Source organism: Chamaea fasciata, unplaced genomic scaffold, assembly GCF_029207755.1.
Source record: "Chamaea fasciata isolate MVZ Bird 193981 ecotype frontalis unplaced genomic scaffold, bChaFas1.0.hap1 SCAF_481, whole genome shotgun sequence".
NCBI lineage: Eukaryota > Metazoa > Chordata > Aves > Passeriformes > Sylviidae > Chamaea > Chamaea fasciata.
This window is the reverse complement of record NW_027094566.1, coordinates 1-26,561: the sequence shown is the minus strand read 5'-3', so window position 1 is coordinate 26,561 and position 26,561 is coordinate 1. Positions and strand designations below refer to the sequence as shown.

Genomic DNA, 26,561 nt, shown 5'->3' with positions numbered 1-26,561 from the left:
GCGCGGCGCGTGCGCAGAGCCCAAAGCGAAAGCGGAAGCGGCGCCCTGAAGGAGGAGCCAAGATGGCGGCGGCCGCGGCGGCCCCCGAGGACGAGCTGGTCTCGTCGGTGACGCTTTACCGGCGGCGGCCGCGGCTGCTCCGCGGCACCGTGCTGCCCTTCGCCGCAGGGCTCTACCCGGCCTGGCTGTGGCTGTGGGGGCCGCGCCTGTGGGCGGCAGGAGAGGCGGCGGCGCCGCCCGAAGCGGCGCTCTTGGCGCTGGGCGCCATCGCGGCTCTGCAGGTGCTGACGGCGCTGGCCGGGCTGTGGTCGGTGCACGCCGAGTGCGCCCTCAGCTGTGTCAGGGTGAGCGGCGCCGGGCGGTGGGGATTCCAGAGGGGTTTGGGATCCGAGGGGATTTGGGATTCCAAAGGGATTTGGGATCTGAGGGGATTTGGGGCTGAGGGGATTTGGGATCTGAGGGGATTTGGGATCTGAGGGGATTTGGGATCCGGGGGGATTGGGGATTCCAGAGGGGTTTGGGGATTGGGATCCGGGGGGATTGGGGATTTGGGATCCGGGGGGATTGGGGATTCCAGAGGGGTTTGGGATCTGAGGGGATTGGGGATTCCAGAGGGGTTTGGGGATTTGGGATCCGGGGGGATTTGGGGGTTGGGGATCCGGGGGGATTGGGGATTCCAGAGGGGTTTGGGGATTGGGATCCGGGGGGATTGGGGATTCCAGAGGGGTTTGGGATCTGAGGGGATTGGGGATTCCAGAGGGGTTTGGGATCCGGGGGGATTGGGATTCCAAAGGGGTTTGGGGCTGAGGGGATTTGGGATCCGGGGGGATTTGGGGCTGAGGGGATTTGGGATCCGAGGGGATTTGGGATCCGAGGGGATTTGGGATCTGAGGGGATTTGGGGATTTGGGATCTGAGGGGATTTGGGGCTGAGGGGATTTGGGATCCAAGGGGATTTGGGATTCCAAAGGATTTTGGGATGTCAAGGGAATTCAGGACATAAATCCATGAAATATCCCATACTCGATATCGGATATTCCCGCGTTTTCTCGGCATTCCCAACCCTTGGGATGGGAAACGTGGGGGATGGGGCGGAATTACCGATCGAATCCAGCGGATGGGAACGGTGGGATTTGAGAGGGAGGAAAAGTGGGAATTCAAGGGGAAAACCTTGGGAATGAAAAGGGGTGGGATGGCGGGGTTTGAAGGGTTAAAAATGGAAAATTCCAGGAACTTTGAGGGATAAAAAGCGGGATATTCCAGGAATTTTGGAGGGATAAGAAGCGGGATATTTCCGGGATTTTGGAGGGATAAAAAGCGGGATATTTCCGGGATTTTGGTGGGATAAAAAGCGGGATATTTCCGGGATTTTGGTGGATAAAAAGCGGGATATTTCCGGGATTTTGGTGGATAAAACGCGGGATATTTCCGGGATTTTGGTGGGATAAAAAGCGGGATATTTCCGGGATTTTGGTGGATAAAAAGCGGGATATTTCCGGGATTTTGGTGGATAAAGAGCGGGATATTTCCGGGATTTTGGTGGATAAAAAGCGGGATATTTCCGGGATTTTGGTGGATAAAGAGCGGGATATTTCCGGGATTTTGGTGGATAAAAAGCGGGATATTTCCGGGATTTTGGAGGGATAAAAAGCGGGATATTTCCGGGATTTTGAGGGATAAAAAGCGGGATATTTCCGGGATTTTGGAGGGATAAAAAGCGGGATATTTCCGGGATTTTGGTGGATAAAAAGCGGGATATTTCCGGGATTTTGGGGGATAAAAAGCGGGATATTTCCGGGATTTTGAGGGATAAAGAGCGGGATATTTCCGGGATTTTGGAGGGATAAAAAGCGGGATATTTCCGGGATTTTGGAGGGATAAAAAGCGGGATATTTCCGGGATTTTGGTGGGATAAGAAGCGGGATATTTCCGGGATTTTGGTGGATAAAAAGCGGGATATTTCCGGGATTTTGAGGGATAAAGAGCGGGATATTTCCGGGATTTTGGAGGGATAAAGAGCGGGATATTTCCGGGATTTTGGTGGGATAAAAAGCGGGATATTTCCGGGATTTTGGAGGATAAAAAGCGGGATATTTCCGGGATTTTGGTGGGATAAAAAGCGGGATATTTCCGGGATTTTGGTGGATAAAAAGCGGGATATTTCCGGGATTTTGGTGGATAAAACGCGGGATATTTCCGGGATTTTGGTGGGATAAAAAGCGGGATATTTCCGGGATTTTGGTGGATAAAAAGCGGGATATTTCCGGGATTTTGGTGGATAAAGAGCGGGATATTTCCGGGATTTTGGTGGATAAAAAGCGGGATATTTCCGGGATTTTGGTGGATAAAGAGCGGGATATTTCCGGGATTTTGGTGGATAAAAAGCGGGATATTTCCGGGATTTTGGTGGATAAAAAGCGGGATATTTCCGGGATTTTGAGGGATAAAGAGCGGGATATTTCCGGGATTTTGGAGGGATAAAAAGCGGGATATTTCCGGGATTTTGGTGGATAAAAAGCGGGATATTTCCGGGATTTTGGTGGATAAAAAGCGGGATATTTCCGGGATTTTGGGGGATAAAAAGCGGGATATTTCCGGGATTTTGGAGGGATAAAAAGCGGGATATTTCCGGGATTTTGGAGGGATGAAAAGCGGGATATTTCCGGGATTTTGGTGGGATAAGAAGCGGGATATTTCCGGGATTTTGGGGGATAAAGAGCGGGATATTTCCGGGATTTTGGTGGATAAAAAGCGGGATATTTCCGGGATTTTGGGGGATAAAAAGCGGGATATTTCCGGGATTTTGGAGGGATTTTCCGTGGTTTTCCCTCAGGAGCCGTGTCCCCTCAAAGCCACCCTGGCCAAGGTGGTGCCAACCCCCAACAACGGCTCCGTGGAGCTGGTGCCCATCCACAGAGAAAAGGTCGGGAAAAGTCGGGAATTCTGGGAATTCCGGGGGGATTCGGCCCTAAAAACGGGGCAAATCTGGGAATTCGGGTGGGATTTCTCCCGGAAAATCCAAGTATTGGGGAAAAATTTGGGAATTCCGTGGAATTTATCCCTGAAAATGGGGAATATTTGGGAATTCCATGGAATTTATCCTTAAAAATCCAATTGTTGGGGAAAATCCAGGAATTCCATGGAATTTATCCCTGAAAATGGGGAAAATCTGGGAATTCTGCTGGAATTAATCCCTAAAAATCCAATTATTGGGGAAAAATTCGGGAATTCCATGGAATTTATCCCTGAAAATGGGAAATATTTGGGAGTTCCGTGGAATTTATCCCTGAAAATGGGGAACATTTGGGAATTCTGTGGAATTTATCCTTAAAAATCCAATTGTTGGGGAAAATCCAGGAATTCTGGTGGGATTTCTCCCGGAAAATCCAATTATTGGGGAAAAATTCGGGAATTCCATGGAATTTATCCCTGAAAATGGGAAATATTTGGGAATTCCGTGGAATTTATCCCTGAAAACGGGGAAAATCTGGGAATTCTGCTGGGATTAATCCCTCAAAATCCATTTACTGACGTCAAAATCGATGAATTCCGGCCAAAACCTCCCAAAAAAACCGTTGAAATTCCGATTTTTTTTTTTTTCCCCCTCCGGCAAAACCTCAAAATTCCCAAACTTTTCCCGGGAACGAAAAAAAAAAAAAAATTCCCGATTTTTTTTTTTGTTTTGTTTCTCCTTTTTCCCAGGGTGAAGACGGACAAGAATCTCTGAGTTTCGAATTCCAGAAAATCAAATATTCCTACGAGATCCACGGCAAGAAGCAATTCCTGCCCGCGGCGTTCCCGGTGGAGAACCCTCTGGGCTTCTACCAGAATTCCCGAGGATTCCAGGAGGAGCAGGAAATCCGGGAAGCTGAGAGGAAATACGGGAATAACAAGTGAGGGTTTCCTGGGGAAGGGGGGGGGAAAGAGGGAAAAATATTCCGGAAAAATCTGGGAAATAGTTCCGGGAAATCCGGGGAAAAAAAAAAAAAAAAATCGGGGAAGATCTTTGAAATATTCCGGGAGAATATTCCCGAGATTTTGGGGGGGAAAAGTCTTGGGGTATGTCGGGGAAGGAATCCGAGATATTCCCAGCGTTCCTTGGGAAAACGTTCCCAAAATTTCCTGGGAAAAATCCGCAGAAGATTCCGGGGAAAAGCCTCAAATATCCTGGGGAGAAATCCCGGGATTTTCCCAAGGTTTTTCCGAGGGATTTTCCAAGATTTTTTTCCATAATTTTTGCGGGGTTTTTCCCAGGATTTTCCGGGGATTTTTCCCGTTTTTTTTTCCGGGGGTTTTTCAGGGATTTTTCCAGGATTTTGGTGGGATTTTTCCCAGGGAATTTGCCGAAGATTTTTCCAGGATTTTTCCGGGATTTTTCTCTCCCCAGGGCGGAGATGGTGGTGCCGGAATTCCTGGAACTTTTCAAGGAAAGAGCCACGGCTCCGTTCTTCGTTTTCCAGGTAAAAAACCCAAAAAATCGGGATAAAAACTGGGAAAAAACAAAAATCCCAAATTTGGGGGGGAAAAAAAAATGGGGGAAAATCCCCAAAATTTGGGAAAAAACCAGGAAAAAAAAAACCTGGGAGAAATTCCCAGATTTTCCCTGGAATTGGAGGAATTCCGGGCCGGGTTTGGATGATTTTGGTCCCTTTTTCTCGGGAATTTCAGGAATTTTGCCTCGTTTCAGTTTTTCCCTTTGGAATTTCAGGAATTTTGCCTCGTTTCAGTTTTTCCCTTTGGAATTTCAGGAATTTTGGCTCATTTTAGTTTTTCCCTTTGGAATTTCAGGAATTTTGGCTCATTTTAGTTTTTCCCTTTGGAATTTCAGGAATTTTGATCATTTCAGTTTTTCCCTCTGGAATTTCAGGAATTTTGCCTCCTTTCAGTCTCTCTCTCTGGAATTTCAGGAATTTTGCTCATTCCAGTCTCTCTCTTTGGAATTTCAGGAATTTTGCCACATTCCAGTCTCTCTCTCTTTGGAATTTCAGGAATTCTGCCTCATTTCAATCTCTCTCTCTGGAATTTCAGGAATTTTGCCACATTCCAGTCTCTCTCTCTGGAATTTCGGGAATTTTCCCTCGTTTCAGTCTCTCTCTCTGGAATTTCGGGAATTTTCCCTCGTGTCAGTGTCTCTCTCTCTCTGGAATTTCGGGAATTTTCCCTCGTGTCAGTCTCTCTCTCTCTCTGGAATTTCGGGAATTTTCCCTCGTGTCAGTCTCTCTCTCTCTCTGGAATTTCGGGAATTTTCCCTCGTGTCAGTCTCTCTCTCTCTCTGGAATTTCGGGAATTTTCCCTCGTGTCAGTCTCTCTCTCTCTCATTGGAGGAGAAATCTCGCTCTTCTCCCCAATCCCTCCCCTCCCCCCCCGGCCCGTTTTTCCCGGGATCTCCTCTCCCGGCGTTTCCGCAGGTGTTCTGCGTGGGGCTCTGGTGCCTGGACGAGTTCTGGTATTACTCCGTGTTCACCCTCTCCATGCTCGTGGCCTTCGAGGCGTCGCTGGTGCAGCAGCAGCTGCGGAACCTCGCCGAGATCCGCAAGATGGGCAACAAACCCTTCATGATCCAGGTCCAAACCGGGAATCCGGGCCGCCTTCCGGGACGTTCCGGGCAATTCCGGGGAATTCTGCGCCCCCCGGGACGTTCTGGGGAATTCCGGGGAATTCTGCGCCTTCCGGGGAATTCCAGGGAATTCTGCGCCTCCCGGGGAATTCCGGGGAATTCTGCGCCTTCCGGGGAATTCCAGGGAATTCTGCGCCTTCCGGGGAATTCCGGGGAATTCTGCGCCCTCCGGGATGGTTTTGGGGGGAGGAAAAGTTTCGGGGGTTTCGTGGCTTTTTCTGTTGGGTTTTGATGAAAGTTTGGGGGTTTTTTTCGGTTGATTTTGGGCCAGAATTTGGGGATTTTTTGGGGAGTTTTTTTTTGTTCCTTTTTCTCGTCAATTTAATCCCAAAAATTTGGATTATTTTGGGGATTTTTGGGTTTTTTCGGTTGATTTTGGGCCAAAATTTGGGGATTTTTTGGGGAGTTTTTTTTTGTTCCTTTTTCTCGTCAATTTGATCCCAAAAATTTGGATTTTTTTGGGGATTTTTGGGGTTTTTCGGCTGATTTTGGGCCAAAATTTGGGGATTTTTTGGGGAGTTTTTTTTTGTTCCTTTTTCTCGTCAATTTAATCCCAAAAATTTGGATTTTTTTGGGGCTTTTCTGCTGATTTTGAGGCAAAATTTGGGATTTTTTGAGGGTTTTCTTTGTCCCTTTTTCTCGTCAATTTAATCCCAAAAATTTGGATTATTTTGGGGATTTTTGGGTTTTTTCGGCTGATTTTGGGCCAAAATTTGGGGATTTTGGGAGTTTTCTTTGTTCCTTTTTCTCGTCAATTTAATCCCAAAAATTTGGATTTTTTTGGGGCTTTTCTGCTGATTTTGAGGCAAAATTTGGGATTTTTGAGAGTTTTTTTTGTCCCTTTTTCTCGTCAATTTGATCCCCAAAATTTGGATTATTTTGGGGAGTTTTGGGGTTTTTCGGTTGATTTTGGGCCAGAATTTGGGGATTTTTTGGGAGTTTTCTTTGTTCCTTTTTCTCGTCAATTTAATCCCAAAAATTTGGATTATTTTGGGGATTTTTGGGTTTTTTCGGCTGATTTTGGGCCAGAATTTGGGGATTTTTTGGGGAGTTTTCTTTGTTCCTTTTTCTCGTCAATTTAATCCCAAAAATTTGGATTTTTTTGGGGGCTTTTCTGCTGATTTTGAGGCAAAATTTGGGATTTTTGAGAGTTTTTTTTGTCCCTTTTTCTCGTCAATTTGATCCCCAAAATTTGGACTATTTTGGGGAGTTTTGGGTTTTTTCGGCTGATTTTGAGCCAAAATTTGGGATTTTTTGATGGTTTTCTTTGTCCCTTTTTCTTGTCAATTTAATCCCAAAAATTTGGATTATTTGGGGGATTTTTGGGGTTTTTCGGTTGATTTTGGGCCAAATTTTGGGATTTTTTGAGGGTTTTCTTTGTCCCTTTTTCTCGTCAATTTAATCCCAAAAATTTGGATTATTTTGGGGATTTTTGGGTTTTTTCGGCTGATTTTGGGCCAGAATTTGGGGATTTTTTGGGGAGTTTTTTTGTCCCTTTTTCTCGTCAATTTAATCCCAAAAATTTGGATTTTTTTGGGGGCTTTTCTGCTGATTTTGAGGCAAAATTTGGGATTTTTTGGGAGTTTTCTTTGTCCCTTTTTCTCATCAATTTAATCCCAAAAATTTGGATTATTTTGGGGATTTTTGTCCTTTTTCTGCTGATTTTGAGGCAAAATTTGGGATTTTTTGGGAGTTTTCTTTGTCCCTTTTTCTCGTCAATTTGATCCCAAAAATTTGGATTTTTTGGGGAATTTTTGTCCTTTTTCTGCTGATTTTGGCCCAAAATTTGGGATTTTGGGGGGTTTTTGGTCTTTTTTTCCCATTGATTTCATCCCATAAATTGGTTTTTGGGGTTTTCTGTCATTTTTCTGATGATTTTCGCTCCAAATCTGGGATTTTTGGGGGTTTTTTATCCTTTTTTTGCCGATTTTGGCCCAAAATTTGGGGATTTTTGGGGTTTTTTTTGTCCTTTTTCTGCTGATTTTGGCCCAAAATGAATTTCTGGGGTTTTCTTTGTGACTTTTCCGGCAGATTTTTGCTCAAAATTGGGGATTTTTGGGGGTTTTGGCTCCTTTTTTGTTCCTTCTTCCCCCAGTTCCATCCCTCAAACTGGGAATTTGGGGTTTTTTGGGAATTTTTCAGGTTTACAGGAACAGGAAGTGGCGGCCGATTCCCAGCGACGAGATCGTGGCCGGGGACGTCGTTTCCATCGGTAAAAAGTGGGAAATTCGGGGGGAAAAACGGGGATTTTTGTGGGAAAACGCCCCAAAAATTGGGAGTTTTGTGGAAAATGCATCAAAACCGGGAATTTTTATGGAAAAATCCCCCCCAGAAATGGGAGTTTCTGTGGAAAGATGGGCCAAAAATGGGGATTTCTGTGGAAAAACCCTGGGAAAAAAAAAATGGGGTTCAACGTGGAAGAATTCCCAAGAAACGGGAATTTTTGGGGAAAAATGGGAGAAAGGTCATTTTTGGGTGGAAAAAACGGGGAAAATCGTGATTTTTTGGGTGGGAAAAGGGGGAAACAGCAACTTTTGGGGTGGGGAAAAGGGAAAAAATGTGATTTTTGGAAGGGGGGGAAAACGGGGAAATTCAAGGTTTTGGCGTGGGAATTTTGGGGAATTCAAGGTTTTGGCGTGGGAATTTTGGGGAATTCAAGGCTTTGGCGTGGGAATTTTGGGGAATTCAAGGCTTTGGCGTGGGAATTTTGGGGAATTCAAGGCTTTGGCGTGGGAATTTTGGGGAATTCAAGGTTTTGGCGTGGGAATTTTGGGGAATTCAAGGCTTTGGCGTGGGAATTTTGGGGAATTCAAGGCTTTGGCGTGGGAATTTTGGGGAATGTGGGGAAATGTGGGAATTTTCTGCGCCCAGGTCGTTCCCCCCAGGAGAATCTGGTGCCCTGCGACCTGCTGCTGCTGCGGGGTCGGTGCGTGGTGGACGAGGCGATGCTGACGGGGGAGTCCGTGCCACAGATGAAGGTTTGGGGCAAAAAACGGGGAAATTGGGAAAAAAAGAAAACCTGGGGGAAATGGGGGGAAAAGGGGGAAAAAAAACCCTGAAAAAATGGGGGAAATTTGGGAAGAAAATGGGGAGAATAGAGGGAAAAATGGGAAAAAGTGGGGGGAAAAAAGCGGGAAAAATAGGAAAAGAAGAGGGAAAATTGGAGGGAAAATTGGGGGAAAGGATGGGAAAAAAAACCACGAAAATTTGGAAAAAAAGGGGAAAAAACTGGGAAAAAAGGGGAAAAAATGGGAAAAAGTGGGGGGAAATCAGAGAAAAAATAAGAAAAAGTTGGGGGAAAAGAAGTGAGAAAAATAGGAAAAGAACAGGGAAAATCGGGGGAAATGATGGGAAAGAAAACCACGAAAATTTGGGAAAAAAGGGGGAAAAAACCGGGAAAAAAAACCTGGGAAAAAGTGGGGGAAAAATCAGGGAAAAAATGGGAAAAAGTGGGGGGAAAAAAGCAGGAAAAACGGGAAAATTGGAGGGAAAATTGGGGGAAAGGATGGGAAAAAAACCACGAAAATTTGGAAAAAAGGGGAAAAAACCTGGGAAAAAGGGGGAAAAAAACTGGGAAAAAAGGGGAAAAAATGGGAAAAAGTGGGGGAAAAAATGGGAAAAAGTGGGGGAAAAAATGGGAAAAAGTGGGGGAAAAATCAGGGAAAAAATGGGAAAAAGTGGGGGGAAAAAAGCGGGAGAAATAGGAAAAGAAGAGGGAAAATTGGGGGAAAGGATGGGAAAAAAACCCACGAAAATTTGGGAAAAAAGGGGGAAAAAAGGAAAAAAACCTGGGAAAAAGTGGGGGAAATCAGGAAAAAATTGGGAAAAAGTGGGGGGAAAAAAGCAGGAAAAATGGGAAAATTGGAGGGAAAATTGGGGGAAAGGATGGGAAAAAAACCACGAAAATGTGGATAAAAGGGGAAAAAACCTGGGAAAAAGGGGGAAAAAAACTGGGCAAAAAGGGGAAAAAATGGGAAAAAGTGGGGGAAAAATCAGGGGAAAAAAAGGGAAAAAGTGGGGGGGAAAAAGCGGGAGAAATAGGAAAAGAAGATGGAAAATTGGGGGAAAGGATGGGAAAAAAAACACGAAAATGTGGAAAAAAAGGGGAAAAAACCTGGGAAAAAAGGGGAAAAAAACTGGGAAAAAAGGGGAAAAAATGGGAAAAAGTGGGGGGAAAATCAGGGAAAAAATGGGAAAAAGTGGGGGGAAAAAAGCGGGAGAAATAGGAAAAGAACAGGGAAAATTGGGGGAAAGGATGGGAAAAAAACCCACGAAAATTTGGAAAAAAAGGGGGAAAAAAACCGGGAAAAAAGGGGAAAAAACCGGGAAAAAAGGGGAAAAAAAGTGGGAAAAAAAGGGAAAAAATGGGAAAAAGTGAGGGGAAAAAAGCAGGAAAAACGGGAAAAGAACAGGGAAAATTGGAGGGAAAATTGGGGGAAAGGATGGGAAAAAAACCATGAAAATGTGGAAAAAAGGGGAAAAAACCTGGGAAAAAGGGGGAAAAAAACTGGGAAAAAAGGGGAAAAAATGGGAAAAAGTGGGGGAAAAAACGGGAAAAAGTGGGGGAAAAATCAGGGAAAAAGTGGGAAAAAGTGGGGGGAAAAAAGCGGGAGAAATAGGAAAAGAAGAGGGAAAATTGGGGGAAAGGATGGGAAAAAAACCCACGAAAATTTGGAAAAAAAGAGGGAAAAACCTGGGAAAAAGGGGGAAAAAACCGGGAAAAACGGGGAGAAGGTGGGCGAAGTTGGGAATCGTGTGGCGGGCGTTCCCTGAGGCGCGGTGCGTCCGTCAGGAGCCGGTGGAGGGGCTGAGCCCCGAGCGCGTGCTGGAGCTGGGCGCCGACGGGCGGCTGCACGTCCTCTTCGGCGGCACCAGAGTGATCCAGCACATCCCGCCCCAGAGAGCCGCGGCCGGCCTCAAGCGTGAGCGATTCCCGGATTATCCCCGGATTCCCGGATTATCCCCGGATTATCCCCGGATCCCCGGCCCGAAATCCCCAAAATTCCCAGCCCGAAGGCACCGGAATTCTAAAATCCCTGGGCACAAATTGCCGCGTTCCCAGCCCCCCGAAATTGCCGAATTCCCAGGCTGAGGTTCCCGGATTGAAATTCCCCAGAATTCCCCAAAATTCCCCCAAATTCCCCAGAATTCCCCAAAATTCCCCAAAATTCCCCAAAATTCCCCAAATTCCCCAGAATTCCCCAAAATTCCCCAAAATTCCCCAAATTCCCCAAAATTCCCCAGAATTCCCCAAAATTCCCCAAATTCCCCAAAATTCCCCGAAATTCCCCAAATTCAATTCCCAGCCCCAGATTCTCAGCCTGGAATTCCCAAACTCCTGCTCTGAAATTCCCGGATTTCCCAGCCTGAACCGCCCTGGATTCCCAGCCCCGAGTTCCCCAGTTCCCACATTTCCGGGTGAAAATTCCCAAATTCCCGGGTCCAAGTTCCCACTCTCTGATTCCCGAATTCTCAGCTCAGAATTCCCAGTTTTCTCCGCTGAAATCCCGGGAGTTCCCAGCCTGCAACTCCCAGATTCTCACCCAGAAATTCCCAAATTCCCAGCCCCAAATTCCCGGGAATTCTCGCCTAAAAATTCCCAAATTCCTGGGAATTCTCATCTAAAAATCCCCAAATTCCCAGCCCCAAATTCCCGGGAATTCTCGCCTAAAAATTCCCAAATTCCCGGGAATTCCCTCAAGATTTCCCGGGAATTTTCCTGGAAATTTCCCTGGGAATTCTCTCAGCGATCTTCTCAGGGATTTCCTGGGAATTCTTCAGGATTTCCCTGGAAATTTCCTGGAATTTTCTGCCAGGTTTTCTCAGGGATTTTCTTGGAATTTCCCTGGGAATTTCTTGGGAAATTCCCGGAATTCTCTCAGGGATTTTTTGGGGGGATTTTCTCCGTGATTTCCTCGGAATTCCCTGGGAATTTTCCTGGGAATTTCCCAGGATTTCAGTGGGATCTTTCCCTCCCCAGCCGTGGATAATGGGTGCTTGGCCTTCGCTCTCCGCACCGGCTTCAACACCTCCCAGGTGAGCCCGAGAATTCCCGAAATTCCCCCAAAATTCCAGGGAATTCCTGGGATTGGGGAGCTGGGAAAACGGAGGAATGAGGAGAGGGAAAAAAAAAAACGGGAAAAACTGGGAAACAATAATGGGAAAAACTGGGGAAAAAACCTGGGAAAACTGGGGGAAACGGGGCGGAAAAAAAATAGAAAAATGGGAAAAAAAAACCAAAAAAAAATGGGAAAAATGGGGGAAAAATCCTGGAAAAACTGGGGGAAATGGGGGGGGGAAAAAAAAGAGAAAAATGGGAAAAAAACCCGGAAAAAAATGGGAAAAACTGGGGAAAAAAACCTGGAAAAACTGGGGGAAACGGGGGGGAAAAAAAAAAGAGAAAAAAGGGGAAAAAAACCAAAAAAAAATGGGAAAAATGAGGGAAAAAACCTGGAAAAACTGGGGGAAATGGGGGGGGGAAAAAAAAGAGAAAAATGGGAAAAAAAAACGAAAAAAAATGGGAAAAATGAGGGAAAAAACCTGGAAAAACTGGGGGAAACGGGGCGGAAAAAAAAAAGAGAAAAATGGGAAAAAAACCCGAAAAAAAATGGGGGAAAAAACCTGGGAAAGATGGGGGAGGGAAAACGGGGAAAAAAACCTGAAGAAAACGGGAAAAAACGCGCGGGGAAGGAAGAAAAATGGGAAAAAAAAACGGGAAAAAAAACGGGGAAAAAACGGGGAAAAACCGGGAACAATTTCCCAGCGTCCCATGGGATTTTTTTTTTTGGGAATCCTCCTGAAATTCCCGTGTTTTTTGTTCTTTCCCCCCCCTGTCCGCAGGGCAAGCTGCTGCGGACGATCCTGTTCGGGGTGAAGAGGGTCACGGCCAACAACCTGGAGACCTTCATCTTCATCCTCTTCCTCCTGGTCTTCGCCGTGGCCGCCGCCGCCTACGTCTGGATCCAGGGTGGGCATTCCCGGGAATTGCCGGGAATTCCCGGGGGTTTGGGAAAAGCTTCGGCGGGAGGCGGAGGCTCGCGCCGATCTCGGGCCGAAGCTCCGTTTGCCGCCTTTTCTCTCCGCGTCTTCGCGGCTTTTCCTGGGTTTTGTCCCAGGTTTTGCCCGGTTTTCCCGGGTTTTTTTTTTGGTCTCGCGTTTTCCCCCATTTTTCTCCCGTTTTTTCCTGTTTTTCCCAATTTTTATCTGGTTTTTTCCCTCATTTTTCTCCCTTTTTTTCCTGTTTTTCCCAATTTTTATCTGGTTTTTTCCCTCATTTTTCTCCCTTTTTTTCCCGTTTTTCCCAATTTTTATCTGGTTTTTTCCCCATTTTTCTCCCATTTTTTCCCTGTTTTTCCCAATTTTTATCTGTTTTTTTTCCCCCATTTTTCCCAATTTTTATCTGTTTTTTTCCCAATTTTTATCTGGTTTTTTTCCCCCATTTTTCCCAATTTTTATCTGTTTTTTTCCCAATTTTTATCTGGTTTTTTCCCAATTTTTATCTATTTTTTCCCCATTTTTCCCAATTTTTATCTGTTTTTTTCCCCCATTTTTCACAATTTTTATCTGTTTTTTTTCCCCATTTTCCTCCTATTTTTTTCCCGTTTTTCCCAATTTTTATCAGTTTTTTTTCCCCCCATTTTTCCCAATTTTTATTTGTTTTTTCCCCCATTTTTCCCAATTTTTATCTGGTTTTTTCCCCATTTTTCCCAATTTTTATCTGGTTTTTTCCCCCCATTTTTCCCAGTTTTTATCTGGTTTTTTCCCCAATTTTTATCTATTTTCCCCCCATTTTTCCCAATTTTTACCTGTTTTTTTCCCTCCCATTTTCCCCCATTTTTCTCCCATTTTTCCCGTTTTTCCCAATTTTTATTTGTTTTTTTCCCCATTTTTCCCAATTTTTATCTGTTTTTTTCCCCCCATTTTTCCCAATTTTTACCTGTTTTTTTCCCATTTCCCCCCATTTTTCTCCCATTTTTTCCCCCATTTTTTCCAATTTTATCTGTTTTTTTTTCCCCCATTTTTCCCAATTTTTATCCGTGTTTTCCTTCATTTCTATCCTCCTTCCATCCCCATTTCTCCCAATTTTTTATCCCATTTTTCCCATTCTGATCCCGTTTTTCCTTGGCTTTCCCCCATTCTGATTTCCTTTTTCCCATTTATCTCATTTTTTCCCCATTTTTGCCCCACTTTGTTCTCATTCTTTCCTATTTTGTTCCAGTTTTCTCCCTTTTTTCCCATTTTTACCCTGTTTTTTTTGCTCCAATTCCTATTTATCCCATTTTTATCCAATTTTCATCCCGTTTTTTCCCATTTTCACCCCGTTTTTTCCCATTTTCTCTCCGTTTTTTCCCGTTTTTTCCCATTTTTCCCATTTTCATCCCGTTTTCCCGTGTTTTCCCAGGCACCAAGGACCCCCGGCGGAACCAGCACCGGCTCTTCCTGGAGCGCGCCCTGATCCCGACCCCATTGCTCCCATTTTTCTCTCATTTTCCCCCCATTTTTTCCCATTTTCCCCCCGTTTTTTCCCATTTTTCCCATTTTTTTCCCATTTTCCCCCCGTTTTTTCCCATTTTCTCCCCGTTTTTTCCCGTTTTATCCCGTTTTTTCCCATTTTCATCCCGTTTTTTCCCATTTTCTCCCCGTTTTTTCCCGTTTTTTCCCGTTTTATCCCGTTTTTTCCCCTCCTCATCCCGTTTTCCCGTGTTTCCCGGCACCAAGGACCCCCGGCGGAACCAGCACCGACTCTTCCTGGAGCGCGCCCTGATCCCGACCCCATTGCTCCCATTTTTCTCTCATTTTCCCCCCATTTTTTCCCATTTTCCCCCCGTTTTTTCCCATTTTTCCCATTTTTTTCCCATTTTCCCCCCGTTTTTTCCCATTTTCTCCCCGTTTTTTCCCGTTTTATCCCGTTTTTTCCCATTTTCATCCCGTTTTTTCCCATTTTCTCCCCGTTTTTTCCCGTTTTTTCCCGTTTTTTCCCATTTTCCCCCCGTTTTTTCCCGTTTTTTCCCCTCCTCATCCCGTTTTCCCGTGTTTCCAGGCACCAAGGACCCCCGGCGGAACCAGTACCGGCTCTTCCTGGAGTGCGCCCTGATCCTGACCTCCGTGGTTCCCCCGGAGCTGCCCATCGAGCTCTCCCTGGCCGTCAACACGTCCCTCATCGCCCTGGCCAAGCTCTGTGAGAATTCCCGGGAAATTCCGGCCTTCGGGAATGCGGGGAGGCGCCGGGATGGAGCTGGGGTGGGATGAAGGGGGCGGGGAAATGGAACGTTCCTGACTTTTCCCCCCCCAAAAATTCCGGGTTTTCCAACCAAAATTCCCGACCTTTTCCCCTCCAAATTCCCGGGTTCTCCTCAGAATTCCGTTTTTCCCCTCAAAGTTCCTGATTCTTTTTTTTTCTGCCAAAAAATTCCCGATTTACACCTCAAATTTCCCGAGTTTCTTCCCCCCAAATTCCCGATTTTCCCCCCACGCTCCCGAGTTTTCCCCTTAATCCCCAAGTTTCCCACCCACCCCCAAATTCCTGATTTCTCCCCAAAATTCGAGATTTTTCTCCTCAAGATTCCCAGGCTTGCCCCTCAAAAATTCCCATTTTTCTCCCAAAATTCCTGATTTTTTTCCTCAAAAACGGAGTTTCCCCCCCAGAATTCCCAGTTTCCCCCCAGAATTCCCAGTTTTCCCTCAGAATTCCCAGTTTTCTTCAGAATTCTCTCAGCATTCCCAATTTCCCCTCAGAATTCCCAGTTTTCCCCTCGGCATTCCCGATTTCGGCATTCCCAGTTTTTCCCTCACATTTCTCGATTTCCCCTCACCATTCCCAGTTTTCCCCTCGGCATTCCCGATTTCCCTCAGCATTCCTGATTTCCCCCCGACATTCCCAGATTTCTGTCGGCATTCCCAATTTTCCCCCAGAATTCCCAGTTTTCCCCCAGAATTCCCAGTTTTCCTTCAGAATTCCCTCACCATTCCCCGATTTCCCCCCGGCATTCCCGATGTCGGCATTCCCGATTCCCCCTGGCATTCCCGATGCCGGCATTCCCAGATTTCCCCCGGCATTCCCAATTCCCCCGGCATTCCCGATTCCCCCTGGCATTCCCGATGCCGGCATTCCCAGATTTCCCCCGGCATTCCCAATTCCCCCGGCATTCCCGATTCCCCCGGCATTCCCGATTTCCCCCCGGCATTCCCGATTCCCCCGGCATTCCCGATTCCCCCCGGCATTCCCGATTTCCCCGGCATTCCCGATTCCCCCGGCATTCCCGATTCCCCCCGGCATTCCCGATTTCCCCCCGGCATTCCCGATTCCCCCGGCATTCCCAGATTCCCCCCGGCATTCCCGATTTCCCCCCGGCATTCCCAGATTCCCCCCGGCATTCCCGATTTCCCCGGCATTCCCGATTTCGGCATTCCCGATTTTCCCGCAGGCGTGTACTGCACGGAGCCGTTCCGCTCCGATGTCGGCATTCCCGATTCCCCAGCATTCCCGATTCCCCCCGGCATTCCCGATTTCCCCGGCATTCCCGATTCCCCGGCATTCCCGATTCCCCCCGGCATTCCCGATTTCCCCGGCATTCCCGATTCCCCGGCATTCCCGATTTTCCCCCGCAGGCGTGTACTGCACGGAGCCATTCCGCTCCGATGTTGGCATTCCCGATGCCGGTATTCCCGATTCCCCGGCATTCCCAGATTTCCCCCGGCATTCCCGGATTTCCCCGGCATTCCCGATTCCCCGGCATTCCCGATTCCCCCCGGCATTCCCAGATTTCCCCGGCATTCCCGATTCCCCGGCATTCCCGATTTTCCCGCAGGCGTGTACTGCACGGAGCCGTTCCGCTCCGATGTCGGCATTCCCGATGTCGGCATTCCCGATGTCGGCATTCCCGATTCCCCGGCATTCCCGATTTTCCCGCAGGCGTGTACTGCACGGAGCCGTTCCGCTCCGATGTCGGCATTCCCGATGTCGGCATTCCCGATTCCCCGGCATTCCCGATTTTCCCGCAGGCGTGTACTGCACGGAGCCGTTCCGCTCCGATGTCGGCATTCCCGATGTCGGCATTCCCGGATTTCCCCGGCATTCCCGATTTTCCCGCAGGCGTGTACTGCACGGAGCCGTTCCGCATCCCCTTCGCGGGGAAGGTCCAGGTCTGCTGCTTCGACAAAACCGGCACCTTGACCAGCGACCGCCTGCAGGTGCGAGGGGTGGCCGGCCTCAGGTGCGTCCCCGCCCGGAATTCCCGAAAATAACGGGAATCGCCCGGGCTTGGAATTTTTGGGGGATTTTTGGGGATTTTTGGGGATTTTTGGGGGTTTTTTGGGGATTTTTGGGGATTTTTGGGGATTTTTTGGGGATTTTTTGGGGGAGTTTTGGGGGAGTTTTTGGGGTTTTTTGGGAATTTTTGGGGGAGTTTTTGGGGTTTTTTGGGGATTTTTGGGGGATTTTTGGGGATTTTTGGGGATTTTTTGGGGATTTTTGGGGGATTTTTGGGGGAGTTTTTGGGGGTTTTGGGGATTTTTGGGGATTTTTTGGGGGATTTTTGGGGATTTTTTGGGGAATTTTTGGGGGAGTTTTTGGGGGTTTTTGGGGATTTTTGGGGGAGTTTTTGGGGTTTTTTGGGGATTTTTTGGGGGATTTTTGGGGATTTTTTGGGGATTTTTGGGGGAGTTTTTGGGGGTTTTGGGGATTTTTGGGGGTTTTTTGGGGGATTTTTGGGGATTTTTTGGGGAATTTTTGGGGGAGTTTTTGGGGGTTTTGGGGGATTTTTGGGGGATTTTGGGGGATTTTTTGGGGGAGTTTTTGGGGAGTTTTTGGGGTTTTTTGGGGATTTTTGGGGATTTTTTGGGGATTTTTTGGAGTTTTTTGGGGTTTTCAGGAGGTTTTCACCTGCTGGTGCGAGGGGTGGCCGGCCTCAGGTGCGTCCCCGCCCGGAATTCCCAAAAAAACCGGGAATGGCCCGGGCTTCGGATTCGAGGGATTTTTGGGGGTATTTCTAATGGATTTTTTTGATTTTTGGTGGGGTTTTAATGGATTTTTTTGGGTTTTAATGGGATTTTTTGGTTTTTTATGGATTTTTTGGGTTTTAATGGGACTTTTTTGAGTTTCAATGCGCTGTTTTGGGTTTTTATGGGATTTTTTTGGGTTTCAATGGGATTTTTTGTTTTTTTATGGATTTTTGGGGTTTTAATGGGATTTTATGGCATTTTTGGTGGGATTTTCTTGAGACTTCATGGCATTTCTGTGGGATTTTTATGGGATTTCGTGGCATTTTTGGTGAGATTTTTTATGGCACATTTGATGGTTTTTTAATGGGATTTTCAGGGAATTTTTATGGCATGTTGATGGGATTTTTATGGGATTTTTTGTGGGATTTTTATGACATTCTGGTGGGATTTTTATGGCATTTTGGTGGGATTTTTATGGGATTTTTATGGGATTTTTTTGGTGGGATTTTTATGGGATTTTTGGTGGCATTTTGGTGGGATTTTTATGGCATTTTGGTGGGATTTTTATGGCATTTTTGGTGGGATTTTTATGGGATTTTTTGTGGGATTTTTATGGCATTTTTTGTGGGATTTTTATGGCGTTTTTGTGGCATTTTGGTTGGATTTTGGTGGGATTTTCAGGGGATTTTCTGTGGGATTTTTACGGCATTCCGGTGGGATTTTTATGACATTTTCACTCCCTCCTTCTGCAAAATTTTCCAAACATTCCACCCGATTCCCCCCCCCTTTTTTTTTTTTTCCGACCCCCTCCCCCCCTTCCCAACCAACCTCCGGGATGATCCCGGAATTCCCATTTTTTCCCCCCCGCTCAGGGAAGGGAAGGAAGTGCTGCCGGTGTCCGAAGTCCCTGTGGAGACTCACCGCGCCATCGCCTGCTGCCACTCCCTGGTGCAGCTGGAGGACGGGACGATCGTGGGGGATCCTCTGGAAAAAGCCATGCTCACCGCCGTGGACTGGAGCCTGACCAAAGGTAAAGCCCGAATCCCGCCTTCCCCCTGGAATTCCGAGGCGGTTGGGGCGGGAAAAGCTCCGGGAAAAAAAAAACGGAAAGTGCTGGCGGAACGGCGCAATTAAAATAAAAAACGCGCAAAAAAAAAAAAAAAAACCCCCAAAATTTGAGGAAGTTGCCGGTAAAAATTCCGGAAAAATCTTGGCGAGGGTGCCGCGAAATCCGCGTGGGAAAGCGCGCGGAGGAATTCCGCGGAATTCCCGGAAAATAGTTCCAGGAGAATGCCCCAGGATCCCCAGGAGCGAAACCGCGAAATGCTCGCAGAGGATGGAAGTCCTGCAACAAAATCCCCCCAAAAATCCCAGAAAATCCCACAAAATCCTTCCACAAAAACCTCACCAAAATTCCCACAAAATCCTCACAGAATGCCACAAAAATCCCACAAAATCCCGCAAAATCCTCCCAAAAATCCCAGAAAATCCCACAAAATCCCACAAAAATCCCCACAAAATCCTACAAAATCCTTCCACAAAATCCTTCCACAAAAACCTCACCAAAATTCCCACAAAATCCTCACAGAATGCCACAAAAATCCCACAAAATCCCGCAAAATCCTCCCAAAAATCCCAGAAAATCCCAGAAAATCCCACAAAAATCCCCCCAAAATCCCAAAACATCCTCCCACAAAAATCCCGCAAAATCCTCCCAAAAATCCCACAAAATCCCACAAAATCCCATAAAATCCTTCCACAAAAATCCCACAAAATCCCACAAAAATCCCACAAAAATCCCACAAAATCCCCACAAAATCCTCCCAAAAATCCCACAAAATCCTTTCCACAGAAATCCCACAAAATCCCCCCAAAAATCCCCCAAAAATTCCACAAAAATTCTCCAAGATCCCCAGAAAAAAACTGCAAAATGCTTACAAAAAAATTCACAAAATTCTCACAAAATCCCACAAAAATCCCGCACAAAATTCCACGAAATCCTTCCACGCACAGAAATCCCACAGAATGCTCCCAAAAATCCCACAAAATCCTCCCACAAAAACCTCACCAAAATTCCCACAAAATCCTCACAGAAAATCCCACAAAATCCCCCAAAAATCCCCCAAAAATCCCCCAAAATCCTTCCGCAAAAATCCCACAAAATCCCACAAAAATCCCCCAAAAATCCCCCAAAATCCTTCTGCAAAAATCCTGCAAAAATCCCACAAAATCTCCCCAAAAATCCCACAAAAATCCCCCAAAATCCTTCCGCAAAAATCCCACAAAATCCCCCCAAAAATCCCACAAAATCCCACAAAAACCTTCCATAAAAATCCCACAAAATGCTTCCACAAAAATCCCACAAAATCCCCCCAAAAATCCCCCAAAAATCCCACAAAATCCCCCAAAATCCCACAAAAACCTTCCATAAAAATCCCACAAAATCCCCCCAAAAATCCCCCCTGAATTCCGCCAGAACCATCCCGAATTCCCCCCGAATTCCCCAAATCCCACCTCAATTATCCCGAATCCCGCCGGACCCATCCCGAATTCCACCGGAATTCCCCAAATCCCACCTCAGTTATCCCGAATTCCCGTTAATCCCACCTCAGTTATCCCGAATTCCCCAAATCCCACCTCAGTTATCCTAAATCCGGCTGGATCCATCCCGAATTCCACTGGAATTCCCCAAATCCCACCTCAATTATCCCGAATTCCCATTGATCCCACCTCAATTATCCCAAATTCCCCAAATCCCACCTCAATTATCCCAAATTCCACCGGAATTCCCCAAATCCCACCTCAATTATCCCAAATTCCACCGGAATTCCCATTGATCCCACCTCAATTATCCCGAATTCCCCCCGAATTCCCATTGATCCCACCTCAATTATCCCGAATTTCCCCCGGAATTCCCATTGATCCCACCTCAATTATCCCGAATTCCCCGGAATTCCCATTGATCCCACCTCAATTATCCCGAATTCCCCAAATCCCACCTCAATTATCCCGAATTCCCCCCGAATTCCCATTGATCCCACCTCAATTATCCCGAATTTCCCCCGAATTCCCATTGATCCCACCTCAATTATCCCGAATTTCCCCCCGAATTCCCATTGATCCCACCTCAATTATCCCGAATTTCCCCCCGAATTCCCCAAATCCCACCTCAATTATCCCGAATTCCCATTGATCCCACCTCAATTATCCCGAATTCCCCAAATCCCACCTCAATTATCCCGAATTCCCATTGATCCCACCTCAATTATCCCGAGTCCCGCCGGCCCCATCCCGAATTCCGTCCCCTCCCGCCGCCGTCCCGCGGAATTCCCTCCCCTCCCCCCCTCCCCCCAACGAGCCATCCCTGTTGTTTTCCCCCCCCCGCCGTTCCCAGCCCTCCGTCCGGCCGTTCCCGACGTTCCGATTCCTTTCCAGACGAGAAGGTTTTCCCGCGGAGCCTGCCATCTGCGGCCGTGCGCATCCACCAGCGCTTTCATTTCTCCAGCGCCCTGCGCAGGATGGCCGTGCTGGCGTCCCTGGAGAGCGGCCGCGGCGAGAGCCGCTTCCTGGCGGCCGTCAAGGGCGCCCCCGAGACCCTGCACGCCATGGTGAGGGCGGCGATTCCCGGGGAAAAAAACGGGAAAAATGGGAATTCAAAATGGCCGCCCCGGCGGGAGGGGAGGGGTGGGCCCAGAGCTTGTGGGGGAGGGGGAATTCCAGGGAAAAAATGGGAAATTCGGGAATGGGGTGGAGGTGAGAATAGTCGCTTGATGGTGAGGGCGGAAATTCCCGGGAAAAAACGGGAAAAAGTGGGAAAAATGGGAATTCAAAATGGCCGCCCCGGTGGGAGGGGAGGGGTGGGCCCAGAGCCTGTGGGGGAGGGGAAAAGTGGGGGAAATTCCAGAGAAAATTACGGGAATCTGGGAATGGGTGGAGGTGAGAATGGTCGCTTGATGGTGAGGGGAGAAATTCCCGGGAAAAACCGGGGAAAAAGTGGGAAAAACGGGAATTCAAAATGGCCGCCCCAGCGGGAGGGGAGGGGTGGGCCCAGAGCTTGTGGGGGAGGGGGAATTCCAGGGAAAAAATGGGAATTTGGGAATGGGGTGGAGGTGAGAATGGTCACTCGGTGGTGAGGGGAAAAATTCCCGGGAAAATGGAGGGAAAAGTGGGAAAATTGGGAATTCAAAATGGCCGCCCCGGCGGGAGGGGAAGGGTGGGCCCAGAGCCTGTGGGGGAGGGGAAAAGTGGGGAAATTCCAGAGAAAATTACGGGAATTTGGGAATGGGTGGAGGTGAGAATGGTCGCTTGATGGTGAGGGGAGAAATTCCCGGGAAAAATGAGAGAAAAAAGAGGGAAAAACCAGGGAAAAATGGGAAAAATGGGAATTCAAAATGGCCGCCCCGGCGGGAGGGGAAGGGTGGGCCCAGAGCCTATGGGGGAGGGGAAATTCCAGGGAAAAAAATGGGAATTTGGGAATGGGTGGAGGTGAGAATGGTCACTCGGTGGTGAGGGGAGAAATTCCCGGGAAAAACAAGGGAAAAATGGGAAAATCGGGAATTCAAAATGGCCGCCCCAGCGGGAGGGGAGGGGTGGGCCCAGAGCCTGTGGGGGAGGGGGAAAGTGGGGGAAATTCCAGAGAAAATTACGGGAATTTGGGAATGGGTGGAGGTGAGAATGGTCGCTCGGTGGTGAGGGGAGAAATTCCCGGGAAAAATGAGAGAAAAAGGAGGGAAAAACCAGGGAAAAATGGGAAAAATGGGAATTCAAAATGGCCGCCCCGGCGGGAGGGGAGGGGTGGGCCCAGAGCCTATGGGGGAGGGGAAAAGTGGGGAAATTCCAGAGAAAATTACGGGAATCTGGGAATGGGTGGAGGTGAGAATGGTCGCTTGATGGTGAGGGCGGAAATTCCTGGGAAAAATGAGGGAAAAGTGGGAAAATCGGGAATTCAAAATGGCCGCCCCAGTGGGAGGGAAAGGGTGGGCCCAGAGCCTGTGGGGGAGGGGAAATTCCCGGGAAAAAAATGGGAATTTCGGGAATGGGTGGAGGTGAGAATGGTCACTCGGTGGTGAGGGGAGAAATTCCCAGGAAAAACAAGGGAAAAATGGGAAAAATGGGAATTTAAAATGGCCGCCCCGGCGGGAGGGGAGGGGTGGGCCCAGAGCCTGTGGGGGAGGGGAAAAGTGGGGGAAATTCCAGAGAAAATTACGGGAATCTGGGAATGGGTGGAGGTGAGAATGGTCGCTTGATGGTGAGGGCGGAAATTCCCGGGAAAAACCGGGGAAAAAGTGGGAAAAATGGGAATTCAAAATGGCCACCCCAGCGGGAGGGGAGGGGTGGGCCCAGAGCCTGTGGGGGAGGGGAAATTCCCAGGGAAAAAATGGGAAGTTTGGGAATGGGTGGAGGTGAGAATGGTCACTCGGTGGTGAGGGGAAAAATTCCCGGGAAAATTGAGGGAAAAGTGGGAAAATTGGGAATTCAAAATGGCCGCCCCGGCGGGAGGGGAAGGGTGGGCCCAGAGCCTGTGGGGGAGGGGAAATTCCAGGGAAAAAATGGGAATTTGGGAATGGGTGGAGGTGAGAATGGTCACTCGGTGGTGAGGGGAGAAATTCCCGGGAAAAACAAGGGAAAAATGGGAAAAATGGGAATTCAAAATGGCCGCCCCGGCGGGAGGGGAGGGCTGGGCCCAGAGCTTGTGGGGGAGGGGGAAAGTGGGGGAAATTCCAGAGAAAATTATGGGAAATTTGGGAATGGGCGGAGGTGAGAATGGTCGCTTGATGGTGAGGGGAGAAATTCCCGGGAAAAATGAGAGAAAAAAGAGGGAAAAACCAGGGAAAAATGGGAAAAACGGGAATTCAAAATGGCCGCCCCTGGTGGGAGGGGAGGGGTGGGCCCAGAGCTTGTGGGGGAGGGGAAATTCCAGGGAAAAAATGGGAAGTTTGGGAATGGGTGGAGGTGAGAATGGTCACTCGGTGGTGAGGGGAGAAATTCCCCGGAAAAATGAGAGAAAAAGGAGGGAAAAACCAGGAAAAAGTGGGAAAAATGGGAATTCAAAATGGCCGCCCCGGTGGGAGGGGAAGGGTGGGCCCAGAGCCTGTGGGGGAGGGGGAAAGTGGGGGAAATTCCAGGGAAAATTGGGAGTTGGGAATGCTCCCAAAACCCTGCATGCAATGGTGAGGGCGGCAATTCCCGGGAAAAACAGGAAAATCCGGGAAAAACGGGAATTCAAAATGGCCGCCCCGGCGGGAGGGGAGGGGTGCGCCCAGAGCTTGTGGGGGAGGGGAAATTCCCGGGAAAAAAATGGGAAATTCGGGAATGGGGTGGAGGTGAGAATGGTCACTCGGTGGTGAGGGGAGAAATTCCCGGGAAAAATGAGAGAAAAAGGAGGGAAAAAACAGGGAAAAATGGGAAAAACGGGAATTCAAAATGGCCGCCCCGGCGGGAGGGGAGGGGTGGGCCCAGAGCTCGTGGGGGAGGGGAAAAGTGGGGAAATTCCAGAGAAAATTACGGGAATTTGGGAATGGGCGGAGGTGAGAATGGTCACTCGACGGTGAGGGCGGAAATTCCTGGGAAAAATGAGGGAAAAGTGGGAAAATCAGGAATTCAAAATGGCCGCCCCGGCGGGAGAGGAAGGGTGGGCCCAGAGCCTGTGGGGGAGGGGAAATTCCCGGGAAAAAACCGGGAATTTGGGACTGTTGGGAGCTGGAGGAGATGGAAAGAGCGGCGGGCGCTGGGAATTCCGAGGGAACCCTCCTGAATTCCCCCAAAATCCCCCGGAATTCCCCCCCCTCCCCCACCCCAACCCTCCGGAATTCCGCGATCCCTCCCTCATGGAATATCTTCCCGGTTTTTTTTTTTTCCCCCGCCCCTCCCCCCAGTTATCCCAATGTCCCGGCAACTACCACGAGATCCATCGGGAATTCTCCCGCGAGGGCGCGCGGGTCCTGGCGCTGGGCTACAAGGAGCTGGGCGCCCTGAGCCACCAGCAGGTGACGGGGGGGACCAAAAACCGGGAAAAATCCCCAAATTCCCGAAATTCCTCAGCGGGGAGACGGGATGGGGAAAGGGGAGGGGCTTTCCGGAGGAACTGGGGGGGTTGGGGGGGGTTTTCCCGGGAAAATTCCCGTTTCTGAACATCCCAAAGGAAGTTTTCCCGGGAAAATTCCCTTTTCTGAGCATCCCAAAGATCCTTTAAAGACCTTTTAGAGGATTCCGAAGGAATTTTCCCCGGGGAAATTTCCCCCATTCCAGATGATCCCAAAGGAATTTTTCCGGGGAAATTCCCATTCCAGAACATCCCAAAGGAATTTTTCCGGGGAAATTCCCATTCCAGATCATCCCAAAGGAATTTTTCCCGGGAAATTCCCATCCCAGAACATCCCAAAGGAATTTTTCCAGGGAAATTCCCATCCCAGGTGATCCCAAAGGAATTTTTCCAGGGAAATTCCCATCCCAGATCATCCCAAAGGAATTTTTCCCAGGAAATTCCCATCCCAGGTGATCCCAAAGGAATTTTTCCCGGGAAATTCCCATTCCAGGTGATCCCAAAGGAATTTTTCCCGGGAAATTCCCATCCCAGATCATCCCAAAGGAATTTTTCCCGGGAAATTCCCATTCCAGATGATCCCAAAGGAATTTTTCCCAGGAAATTCCCATTCCAGGTGATCCCAAAGGAATTTTTCCAGGGAAATTCCCATCCCAGGTGATCCCAAAGGAATGTTTTCCCGGGAAATTCCCGTTTTTCCCCGGGATCCGGGATCCCTCCCACCTTTCCCAAGCCCTGACCTCCCGGCCGGGCTGCTCCCAATGCCCGGAATCTTCCCTGGGACGACGGATTTGCCTTCGGGATGGGATTTGGGAATTCTGCATCCCGTTTTTTTTTTTTTTTCCCTCTGGAAAAGGTTCGGGAGGTGACGCGGGAATCCCTGGAATGCGACCTGAGGTTTGTCGGCTTCATCGTGGTCTCGTCGCCCCTCAAAGGCGACTCCAAGGCCGTGATCCGGGAGATCCAGAGCGCGTCCCACCGCGTGAGGATTCCAGGGATTCCCGCAATTCCCGGAGTCTGGGAGCGCGGGGGAGGGGCAGGTTTCAGCCGGGTGGGAAAAGGGGGGGGGGAAAAATCGGGAATTTCCGGGTTGGAAAGGGGGGAATTCCGAGGGGGAGTGGGGGAAGCGGGAGGGGGGGAAAGGGGGGAAAAGTGGGAAAATTCCGGGTGGGAAAATGGGAAAATCCGGGTGGGAAAAGTGGGAAAAATTCAGGTGGAAAAGGGGGAAAATCCAGGTGGGAAAAGTGGGAAAAATTCAGGTGGAAAAGTGGGAAAATTCCGGGTGGGAAAATGGGAAAATCCGGGTGGGAAAGGGGGAAAAATTCAGGTGGAAAAGTGGGAAAAATTCAGGTGGAAAAGTGGGAAAATTCCGGGTGGGAAAATGGGAAAATTCTGGGTGGAAAAGGGGGAAAAATTCAGGTGGAAAAGTGGGAAAAATTCAGGTGGAAAAGCGGGAAAAATTCAGGTTGAAAAGTGGGAAAACTCCAAATGGAAAAGTGGGAAAATTTCCTGGTGGAAAAGTGGGAAAATCTTGATGGGAAAAGAGGGAAAATTTCAGTGTAAAAAGCCGGAAAATTCCGAGTGGAAAATGGGGAAAATCCAAGGCTGAAAAGGGAGAAAATTCCAGGCGGAAAAGTGGGAAAAATCCAGATGGAAAAGGGGGAAAAATTCAGGCTGAAAAGTGGGAAATTCCAGGCGGAAAAGTGGGAAAAATCCAGATGAAAACGAAGGAATTTCTAAGTGGAAAACAGGGAAAAATTCGGTCTAGAAACTGGGAAAATCCCAAATGGAAAACTTGGAATCTTCCCGTCTGAAAACCGGGAAAACTCCCAGAGGAGAACGGGGAAAATCCCGGATTGAAAATGGAAAAAATTCCGAGAGAAAAACTGGGAAAAATCAGGAAAAATCCCAACTGAAAACCAGGAAAAAAAAAAAAACAACCTGGATTTGGAGCCCTAAAACC

General features: G+C 48.2%; 1 protein-coding gene across 1 annotated transcript; it reads left to right on the top strand.

Moving 5' to 3' along the window:
- Nucleotides 1-47: 47 nt before the first annotated feature.
- ATP13A1 (ATPase 13A1) lies at nucleotides 48-25,687 on the top strand (the record flags this gene model as incomplete). The annotated part of the gene is made up of 16 exons (XM_066208814.1): nucleotides 48-344; nucleotides 2,833-2,922; nucleotides 3,702-3,892; nucleotides 4,387-4,459; nucleotides 5,408-5,563; nucleotides 7,759-7,828; nucleotides 8,488-8,594; nucleotides 10,409-10,538; nucleotides 11,597-11,652; nucleotides 12,457-12,583; nucleotides 14,657-14,794; nucleotides 16,709-16,829; nucleotides 18,429-18,586; nucleotides 20,992-21,164; nucleotides 24,432-24,542; nucleotides 25,455-25,687. Coding segments are annotated over exons 1-16 (2,216 nt in total), but the record flags the coding sequence as incomplete, so codon positions are not given.
- Between the last annotated feature and the right edge of the window lie 874 nt (nucleotides 25,688-26,561).